At 38.9% G+C, this 11760-nt stretch overlaps 2 protein-coding genes across 3 annotated transcripts in view; both read right to left on the reverse strand.

The window, feature by feature from the left end:
- Nucleotides 1-6846, reverse strand: part of LOC110535980 (uncharacterized) — a 38447-nt gene extending 31601 nt beyond the window's left edge. For both annotated transcript variants that reach the window (XM_021621416.3, XM_036935810.2), the window contains exon 1: nucleotides 6217-6846. The gene's annotated coding sequence lies outside the window, so the exon portion shown is untranslated. The remainder of the gene's footprint in view (nucleotides 1-6216) is intronic.
- Nucleotides 6847-7553: 707 nt separating this feature from the next.
- ct030 (CT030 protein) lies at nucleotides 7554-9397 on the reverse strand. The gene is given in 3 exon segments (NM_001165120.1): nucleotides 7554-8424; nucleotides 8566-8688; nucleotides 8977-9397. Coding segments are annotated over 3 exon segments (360 nt in total). The 5' UTR covers nucleotides 9073-9397; the 3' UTR covers nucleotides 7554-8283.
- Nucleotides 9398-11760: the final 2363 nt, after the last annotated feature.

The raw sequence follows: 11760 nt of genomic DNA on the forward strand, positions 1-11760 counted from the left end.
ATCCTCTACAGTTTAAGCTTTCACCTTTCCTCCACACACACATATACACTGTATCCTCCCGCACACGCAATTCAGAGTCACTAATACCAGCTTATCACTAGTGTAAGTTAATTACACTAATAGAAGGAGGCCATTTTTAGAAAGCTAGGAAGTGTAATAGCAACAGATATGCCAACTCAACTCACGTGACACATTTGATTTCCTAGTAGTAACCTGACATAGTAAACAGATCTGGGAAGAATAGGTTAGGGATATTGTTATCCTCTGCACTTGTCTGATAAGGGTATGGGACTCAGCGGGACTCTTTAGTCCTGATGGGAATTAGCCATGGCATCTGTACTGAGTTGGTTAAATCAGTGTGATATTTATCACTGATTTGGGGGCAAGGCAACAATGATGTTATTATATGAGAGTAGCAGAAATGACAACATGGCCATGGGCTATGTCACAACCAAAACAAAAGTCTCTCCTCTCTGAATGGAAAAGGAGCAACATAAATTGTTTCACAGGGATACATGATACCTATAACTTGCTCTGACAGGACAGAGATGGAAGGAATAATGATGTCCTCTCGTTCCTGCCTTACGCCTGAAATGCCAAATTAAATCGAACATTGCCCATCCCATTCTATTTTTTCCCCTACTGCACTAGCTATTGTGTCATCATCCCTACAAAGTGACAGAAACACACGATTACTTGACACTGGAGCTGATTGCACAGCACTGCATCATTCTCTGAGGTAGAAGTAGTCTTCCGAGGTAACAGTTTTCATCATTCAGCCACATGGCATCCAATGGAGCACCCAGCCAACCAACCCCCTCTCATGTCATTTTGCTGCTATTGAGGGAAACGTTTAACTGCTAAAATGTTTATTTTGGATAGCTCTTTACATGCTTATCACCTATAGGTACTTATATCACCTGTCAAATTCTTTAGAGTTTCTCCAGCCTTATAGTTGGTGCTTTGACAGGGCAGTTGAGAGGGGAGAGCCAGACTACAGACCCTGCAGAGAGAGCCTCTAGGGTTCCAGGTGTATAGGTGTAGACAGAAGAGATAGAGGACAGAACCCACCACTATTCTGTGGCTACAGGTATGACCTGTTTCCCAGGGCAGGAAGTCCTTTAATTTAAATACAAAACAGAGGAGGCCTACAAGTTTATCTCAAGATGCCACATCATACATAGTAATGAGGGGTTGCATAGGTCACTGATAGTATGTTGAATGACAGTGCTTGGAGATGCACAGTACACAAAGCATCATATCAATGTGCCTTTAATCTCATAATGGAAAAGCAAATTGGGTGCCTTCAGAATGATTATCTCTCTATCTTCAAACGAATGAGAGGACTCAGTGTTCTTTCTAAAAGCATATTGTCAAGAGAAATCATTGCAATTATGGAAGCTGCTCAAGGAGGGTTCTGATTTTGCTTCTTCAATGAAAAAGTTGCTGGTTGCATACAAATACACCAAGTCAATTATTATGAATTATTGGATTATGTTAATATTGCCCAAAAGTCATTTAAGTTTATTTGCCTAAAAACTGGCTTTAGTTTACAGGGTTGGGAGTGGTAGCTAAGCCCCTCTTATTACAGTCCTGAACAGCAGACAAATGCAGCTCTGCCAGGATCAACTGTACATGGAGCAGATGCGGGTTAGGAAGTGAGGGGAGCTGAGCCTGAGGGTATCTGAGGGGAACACGGAGACGTTACATAAGTGTCTAAGTCACACAAAAGAAGCCATTGAGGGAGATCCGGACCGTTCTGTCATACTGAGTAAGACTGTTCTGTCAGTACACAACCGATACACAACCTCAGACACTCAAATAGTCTGGGCCTTTTCTCCCATAAGTCTGGCAATCAATGCAGTAGACTAATGGACACTTACACAGACGACATTTTACTTTGAAATGACAGTGTAAAGACTTTCAAACCTGTTAAAGCTGCAATATGTAACTTTTTGGGCGACCCGTGACATGTGAGTTAGAGACCTGTCATTCCCATTGAAAGCAAGTTTAAGAAGTGGTAGATCTGTTCTATGTGCTCCCGCTCTTAAGTTCAAACAGCTGAAAATACAACATTTTTGGTTATGGAAAATATTTGTCCGAGCAGTTTAAATGGTATAAAGATTCTCTACACAATGACTGCTTGTTTTGCCACTTAAACTGAAAATAGGCCAACAAGGAAATGCGATTTCTGCATATTGCACCTTTAAGAATAGTTGCATCTCTTACTGGGCTTCAATGAGACAAATGACTTTGGACTGCACCCTTGTGAACACCTAGTCTAATCCAGTACTGCTGCTCCCAACCTTAATAGTGTAATCGAATTAGAAATCAAAGATAAAGGGCATCTGTCAGCAGCACGCTGTCCTGTATATGCTTTTACAAACAGTTGGTGAATTGTTCTGTTTACAGGGATGCTTGCCATTTTGATGGCATTATAAATAACATGGATGGTTTATCCCATCTAAATGTGGCACAGCGTGCATGGCACACACTTACAGTAGCGCTAAGGGAGCAAATGACGGACAGGGCTGAGCTGGATCTCACAGGTAGGATGCAGCACAGTTTGAAGAGCCCTGCATTAAGAGGGAAAGAGGTGAAAACATGGAGGAAAATGATCCCCCAGGCCAGGCCAGGCCAGTAGTAAAGTAGTAAGCCCACTGAGAGTAAACCCCACCACCCCCAAAAAAGTTTTCCCGCATTTGCACCCAGACAAAACCGCAAATGTGTACATCAAACTCATAACAATAGAACACGACACTATCCATCTGACTAACTCTCTACGTTCACACACTTGGTAATACATACTAAGAAAATCCTATCGGCCTAGCGGCCAAGGCCCATCTGTGATGTTGGTGATAGAGACGGACCTGATAAGCAGCTGTATTACTTTCTTAGTAATCCTGGTTAATCCTGCTTGGGCCATGGCCTCAGAACAGGCCTGCTGGGTTTGATGGGGGAACTGAGGGCCCTATTGCAGGTGCAAAGAAAGAACACACCTACTAGTAAATCATAAACAAATATAGAATTCATCCACTGCACATCCCACCAGATTACTTCATAAAAGGAAAGGGTTAAGGCCAACAATCAACATTTTACTGACCGAATTAGCGAGAATAGAGACCAAACTCTTCTTTCAAGGTGTAACTTAGTGTAGTGGGGGGGAGAAGAGATGGATACGTCTGTCATCATTGAGACCCATTATGAATAATAATGATAATCATTTGGTTGGTGCTTATATTTGTGTGTATTGTACTGTACGCATGTGTGAATTAGATTTTTAGATTTTAGAATATATATATTTTTTCATATCCCAACTCCCTCTGATACACCCTCTACATCTTGTGTACTGACATTCTCCATTAATTCAACCAGCCCTTTAGAGTAGTTTGCCCCACCCCGTGACCTCTGGTGGCCATGCAAACCTTAATTTAGGGTCAACCACTGCATTGATGTGAAATGAAGTGTCTCAAGGCATAGATAGCTGATTGCTGCACCTGAGCTAGAATACTTCACACGCAATAACCACATTGGCCTTGTTAGAAGAAGGAGAGAGACAAAAGTGAGGTGCTGCCCAAATGTCTTGGTTGATTGAAAGAAAGCTAAAATAACACTAAAGAACCCATTTAGTTCTGGAGGTTAATTTATACCACACCAAGTCAACTCTTACCATCTACGACTGAGAAACACATTCAGAGTTTCCAACAACACTGCAGATTGAAATGGCCATTTCTATACAATGGTGCCTTTTACACTGCATTCAGCTGAATATGTCTTTATTTGCTCCCTTTTTCTAATCTCCTTTAGGTTTTCCCTCAAAACTCTAAGCGGTTTTGTATCAAATCCGTGCAAGAAACAAAAACCTGCTTTATTACACCTCGATGCTAAATAATAACGTTCCGTTTTGCAACTAAAACAGAGTTTCTATTGGACAAATTCTGTTTGGTTCCGTTTTAATAAATGTTTTTCAACAGAATCGGTGGAATAAATACAACCCTGATCACCCGTACACACAGTTCACTCTCACAGCAGCCACATAGAGCATCATCACTTTGCTCATTGTATAATTCCTTCTCGCATCTATCTGCTTTTCTTGCTCTCACCTTTTGTCTTTGCTTGTGGACTTCAGTGCACAACACAACAGCTGTCTGTGACCAGGTGTAAAAACCTCTCTGAGCCAAACCTTCAAACCGAAACCGCTAATCACTACACAGCCTACATCGTTGTCACCATATTAATGTTATAGTCAACAAACTAGAACAAATGCGTTAGTAAACCCACAATCCAATATGTGTGTACAATCACACAGTACAGTGTACAGCAAGCAGTTACACCGGGCACCGGTGGCAATGAATTAATGAAACTGAACACTTACCTTGACTTGGAAGAGTTGCTGTGTTGGATATCTTTAGCCAGCTAGCTAACATTAAGTAGCATTCCTCTCTGTTTGAGTCAGCTTGTTGAGTAGGCTAAATTAGCTGCATTAGCTACATAAGTGAAAGGTAAACTAAGAGGCTAAAATACAACAAAATATAGTTAGCTCTCTCTGCTGCTTCTCCTTAATTTTTGAATTAATATTTTTTTTCAAAACTGTTCAACCATTGTCCTTTCTCTCTTTGAGTCACATACTCACAACATTTTATGCACTGCAATGCTAGCTAGCTGTAGCTTATGCTTTCAGTACTAGATGAATTCTCGGATCCTTTCATTGGATGGACAACATGTTAGTTCATACTGCAAGAGCTCTGATAGGTTGGAGGACGTCCTCCGGAAGTTGTCATAATTTCTTGTATTGAAGTCAATGTACCCATTGGAGGACGGAAAATAGCTGTCCTCTGGCTACACCATTGTTCTACCCTGGAGGGTGCTGTTGATGCTACTGTGGGACATTCATTGCTAAAATGTGTTTTAATCAGATATTTGTTTATGTGAATATATTCAGTACAGTTTTATCTAAAAAAGATAACTTTTTTATGTTTCACTATTTTTATTTTTATGAAATTCACTGAAGAGGATGGTCCTCCCCTTCCTACTCTGAGGAGCCTCCACTGTGCAGAACATAGAACCACAGAGTCTGGTAAATCACTAAGGCCCATGGATGAACTGAGCTTTACAGTTGGACTTTGGTCACCTGAGTAAGCAATTAACATCTACAAAATCAGCAATAAAAAACATCACTCTGATACAATGGACACTTTACTATATCATGAAATAAGTGCCATGGTAGATAACTGAACTATTTAGCATCAATGATGCCCTTGTGTCATGACACATGAATTGCCACAGTCCAAGTGAGGATATCCAGTATAAGTAATTCATAAACATATCAAACAGAAGAACTGAACGACACAATACATGATCTTTCAGAATGAAGTTAGTCTGAATAACCAAGTGTGAATTGAACTGGTGACTCATTATGGAGTAGTGTAAGAAAATATGCATCATATTCTGTTGGGTTTTTGCCTTTATCCACAGTGGGGGATGGGAGGGTTTAGTAGCAGATGCTGTTTTCATTGATCAGTTTTCAAACATAAAGAAAAATATAATATGTGGCATCAAGGCTGATATCTGAATGCAGTAAATAATTAAAGAATAGGAATAGCATCATATATCAGAAAAAAAAAATCTGAAAGTCATTGTTATTTTAGAGTAACTACATGGTTTGTTTACAAGGATGGTCTCCATATCAGGCAACAACAACAAAAACAGGTGCCTCTATTGTCTGACATGGACTGATTGGAAAGGGACCCAACCTGAATACAAAATGACCATTCTGCTGTGATTGAACATTGTTCTCAGTATGCATTCATTTAAGGCATTAATTCATCTTAATTTCACCAAAGGCTATGAATAATCTACCTTGTTCCAAATGTGCACTTAAAAGCTAACGCACGCTAAATAAATCACACCTCAACCGGTAATCATAAAGCAACATGTCTAGAGCAAAATGGTCAACAAGAACGGACGTCAACACAATGCACTTCAGGGAATATTCTGCTTGTCAGACTGTTTTAACAGTAGGTCGAATACTTGAGACAAAAGTATAAAGCTACAACGGAATCTTTGTCTAGACTAAAAAGAAGGGTGAGGAAATGTGTGTTTGTGAAAAAAAGTAGATTCTATAATAAGTGAATGTACATTTGCAATAAAAGTGGACCACATGTGTAACTCACATAAACTGTTATTCACATGTAGGATGTGGCGGAGTCGATTTACCTTGCTTGAGGCACTTCTCTGAGTTGACCAGAATACAATCAGTCCATCGGGTCCTTTGCTTTTTTCAGCAGTTGACGTATTTAGGCTTTCATTGGTTATTCTAAAGTTTGATACGTTTGACTTAAAAATGCAGGTGTTCGCATATTTTATAACAGCGTGAAAATGTCTTTCACGAGCCCCTGATAGGTGCTGACTCAACAAGAGTGAAGATAGGAAAAACTCAGTTTAGATGTAGCTGTAGCGGTATTTCATTATATTCTAAGTCATTAAATCCAATATAACGACAGAGAAAAACTTAAGGAGTGCCTAGATTGGTTTATAATCATTTGAAAGTTTCCGAGCATATTTCAAATGTTCTCCTTCTTGCAGCTTTGTCCAAAGTTATCCAAAGTGTAGTAAAAAGGACCAGTAGAAAAAAACTATCTGAATCCATTAAGCGCATTTATTTAAGTAATGCGTTGCTCAAAAAAATCCCCTAATGATGTGCACCTCTCAGTTCCACCCTACAATGACGGAGAATGTGTAAGAGTATAGTCGTCTATTCATGCACTACGTTCCTCGCGGTTTCTTTCCTTCCTCGTATCTCCCTCCTCCTCCCTAAGATATGCACTCAGTTTAAGCGCTCCAGACAAAAGCGCTTTTCCGTGGGAGAGGACGTTTTGGAGACCCTGACAAAAGACACATGCTATACAACGGGACACGTCCATAAACAATGACAATGTAATGTTGCCTATGCCCCAGTCATACATTTTTAATAAGGGTCCACATTTAATCCAAAATGCCTTGCTTCTGTTCTTCTCATGTCTCTTTCCGTGATGCAATGATCAATAACGCCTTTATTACAAGGGGAAATACTTTGCCCCACAAAGTTACAACAAAATGCCTTCACAACATCACATTTTTTATCAATATATGTGGGATAGTTTTCCTATATGAATAGATGTCCCTCCAACAACTTTTTTTTTAATGGTTTGGGGTCTGAGGTCGTTGGGGTAAACTGCTCCTAGAGACCCTCACTTAGTGGTAATCTCGTTCCCAAACACTTCTACCCAAATGCAGAATAGCCTGTGCGCAGTAGCCTGATGAGGTTACCTTAGTGGTAACGCCCTACCTGCTTGATTTAGGCATAACTTCATCTACTCTACCAGTAGCATCATTCACCCAAATATGTCAAATAATAGCTCTCAAACAAACACAGATCTTACATTTTCAAAACATTTGGTTCAGACAACATCAATGGTTGTCTGTAGAATATTGGATTTGTTTTTTCCCCATTGAGAAAACTTTGGAACACCACATGAGGGCGTGAGTTGACACAAAAGTGAAGATGGTTGTTTATAATAGCCTTTATTTGAGCTGGTGCACAACCACAATTGCCTTTCTTTTCAACATATGGATACACTCCTGATGTCATTGCCAGTGGCAATGCCTCTCAAACTTAGTCAGTAGATATCTATACCAGACACTTTGAGCTCTGTATTGTTGCGTGACTACTTTTCCCTCTTGACTCTCACAGGCCTAGCAGCACACCATATGGAGATCAAAGGATTGGCATTAATCACATAAGATACTCCTACCAGCAAACCCTACAGGAACGCACAAGTGACATTTCAACAGAAAAACAGTAAACTTTCAAGTTTAGCCATAATGTCTCAAACTCATGGTTCTGTTTATGGTTACAGTGATCAGGTATAGGACTAACAGTTGGACAAGACATTCAACTCATGCCTCCCTCACAGCACAGCTAAGTATTTTATCAGCATAGAAATTACATCCTTCTCTTTCATTGAAAAAAAAAATAGCATCCTAAGAAACACATTCCTAATTGATCCGTCAACTAAAAAAACATGTTCTTTGTTAGAAACAATAACACAAACATATCTAAACTAAATATAGTCATCAATCATAATGAACTATGGTGGTGATTCAGTCAAAGAACAACAAGTTAAGACATTCTATGATTAACAAAAACATCAAAGGACATCTGCTTTAGGACTAGATCCCTGTCTGATTACTGTATTTAACAACACATGTAAAAACAACACATGACTCTCAATTAGGAGTTGCTCAGTCATCAAAATCTGGTATATCATCATAGGAGTAACCACGGTAGCCCTTTGATGCATAGTAAGCTATCCGCAGGTGATAGAATCCAGGAAGGAAAACCAGGATTCCAATGATGAGAACAGGCACAGTCCGGTCAGCATGCTGAAACGAATGAAGACAGAAAATCTATAAAATATTCATATCTAAGGAACACACTAGAATGTGTCAAAGTTAACTGTGTGAAAATGTATTTGTTGTAAAACATGACAGGAATGTACAAATAGACTTAACTGCCATACTCACTGTGACTTCAAAGTATCCTGCCAATAGGAGGGCTCCAATGGTGATTAACAGAGAGCCAATCAAGAAGAGGCCAGTGGCCAGTGCAATGGCTTTGTATGGGACCTTGGGTGGGCTCTTTTTGAACTGTGGGGATAAACATTACTTAATAACAACATACTACAGAATATCAAACATTTTGTCATTTGTGTTTCACCAAACCATCCCAAAAGCTTTTTCCAATACTGATATTACAACATTATTTCATATACAGGGTTGATTGATGCAATAACGATATTGGACTATGTCTATAGTTACATAATGATGATGACAGATTCCCATAATTGCCATGGGCAGTTCATTTCAAACGGCCTATAGATTCCAGATATCCATTCCAACCCTACCAGGCCCATTCTAGCACACTCAATCCCTTACCTGCAGGTCAATGTAGCCGTCATCATCACTGGCTAATTTGGAGTACCTGACCTTAGTGTTGGGTATTCCATGTGTTACACTGTTGCGAGCTGTCATCTTTGCTTTAAATTACAGGAAACAAAAGTGTCACTCTTGCTTAAAAATGTTGCATTGTTCTGTTACATTGGCAGCCGATTATATCATTTCATATTGAGAAATGCTACACTGATGGCGCCCGCCTTGTCAGCCACAATGTTGTTTCTCTCGATAATTAGCCTACTGTAACCTACGTTGGAACCAAGTGTAAATAGAAAGAAGGGTACCGCCGATTCAGATAAGAAGTTAAAAATAGAGGTAGCCTAATTCTGTAGAAATCAAAACGATGGTTGGTAGTCCACCTAGCTACTCATGCTGAAGTGACTTCTTCCGTTGTTTCGTCTGTACAACGCCTGCGCAATGCGCGTTTCTGTTCTCCAGATAAGAGATGTGTATTCATTACGGAAATCGTTTAACGTTTAAGAACCAAACGAAGCAAAACAGAGCAAAACGAAAGTTTATATTACACAAAAACCATTTGCTTTCGTATGAGAAACGTTTTGCATCAGAATGGGCAGGATGAATACATCCCAGGCCCCTAAAGTGTATTGGAAGAAACCTACCCCTAAGGGGCGCTGCCGTATCACAGCTGAAAAACAATTTGGTACCGCTCAAGTGAATCACAAAAATGTAGGCTATATAGGCTATAGTATATAGGCTATCGTGGTCCTGATGTTATTTCATGTGCATTTAATAACTTTTTTGAGCGTGTGAGTTCCTCTTGTCAAAGAATATTTAAAAAACTGATGGCAATCCCTTGGATTACGTTAAGTGGCATTTCCCTTCTCTGCGTCAATTTGATCCTCCTGATGTAATGGAGGTGATGGAGATAATCGTCAAATTAAAGATATCAGCAGCAGGTCATGATGAGATTGATTACTCATTGGTGAAATCAGTGTCTTCCTCGTAATATCTTCACCAAATCTATGCAAACTGGTATTGTTCCTTAAGATTTGAAAATTGCCAAAGTTATCCCCCTCTATAAATCTGAGGATCCAAGAGCTTTTACACATTATTGCCCAATTCTGTACAAGGAAAATTGGTGTGTTGAAACATTTAAATCAACACTGTATTCTATATGAGCACCAATATGGTTTCCGTAAAAACTACTGCAACTTGTGAATAAAATCTTTAGTCGTTAATTAACAACAATGAATACGCTCTTGGCATCTTTTTAGATTTATCCAAAGAGTTTGACATGGTTGATCATGAAATATTACTTTCTAAATTGCATTATTACGTTTTTCATGATTATACATTTAATTGGTTATATAGTTATGTTCATGATAGAGAACAATGTGTTTATGCAAATAACTGTGTATCTACCAGGGCCAAGATATCATGTTGTGTACCACATGGTTATAATTGGGCCTTTGTTATTCCTAATCTATATCAATGACCTTGCTGCTGTGTCTTCTACCGTACTTCACATTCTCTTTGCTGAGGATACCAATTTGATTTTATCACACAGTAATTTTGATTCACTGATTAATGAAGCAAACTCGGGTAAGGCCACATTTTCCGAATGGTTCCAGATGAACAAATTATCTTTAAATGTTACAAAAATTCAACTTTATTGTATTCACTAGTAAGAATAAGAAATAGTGTTGTTTTTTAAAAAAATTTAAAGAGCCCGAATTTAAATTGGTGGGAATGAAACGGAACAAGTCACATCCACTAGATTCCTCAGAGTTCTAATTAATGAAAAGTTATCTTGGAAAGATCACATTACATTTGTCTGTAGCAAAGTGATGAAATCGGCTGGTATCATCAGAAAGATTAGTGGATTGGTTCATCAGGCTTGTGTCCTAACTCTATACTATAGCTTAATTGACCCATATCTCATTTATTATAATATTGTCTGGGCCAGTACATATGCCTCTTACCTACACAAATTATTCATCATACAAAATACATTTGAAAGACTAGCCACCTCCTCTAATTACCTGGCTCCATCTGCACCTTTGTTTAAGAAACTTGTCTATTTACAACATTAATGTATGCCAATTATGCACTTTCATCTACAAATACTCCTATCTCCCAGACAGTTTACCTAAACCCTTGAATGTATTCTTCCAGACTAATTCTGAAATCCATCTATATTACACAAGACACTATGATAACCTTCACCCTCCCTACTGCCACACCTCACATTTCTCTATCAGATACAGAGGTACCATACTCTGGAATTCTTATCTTCACATTGCCAAAACCTCATCATCCCTCAATAACTTCAAGCGAAGACTGGGGGTCAGCTTTATGAACCAAACTATCCAATGATCCCCTCCATGTAGCCTCACTCTCTCACACACACACACACACACACACACACACACACACACACACACACACACACACACACACACACACACACACACACACACACACACACACACACACACACACACACACACACACACACACACACACACACACACACACACACATGTTTTTTCTTGTTTTCCTGTTTACTGGGTAAAGTATGTAGAATTATAATTAATATGCTTTGTTATTTTTAACTGATTGAATAAAAAAAATGTAAACTTATATTTGTGGTGTGGTTTTCATATAATTACCTTTGGGCTTCTAACCTCACCTGCACACCGTTTTTTCCTGTTTTTTTATCTGTACTGTTTTGTCTTTTACTTATTTTCTTTGTTGCGAATAAATAAATAAATAAATAATTCAAAATAAACTAGGCTATAGGCT

The sequence above is a fragment of the Oncorhynchus mykiss genome, chromosome 11 (genome assembly GCF_057628025.1).
Source record: "Oncorhynchus mykiss isolate SJ-2025 chromosome 11, ASM5762802v1, whole genome shotgun sequence".
NCBI classification, from domain to species: Eukaryota; Metazoa; Chordata; class Actinopteri; order Salmoniformes; family Salmonidae; genus Oncorhynchus; species Oncorhynchus mykiss.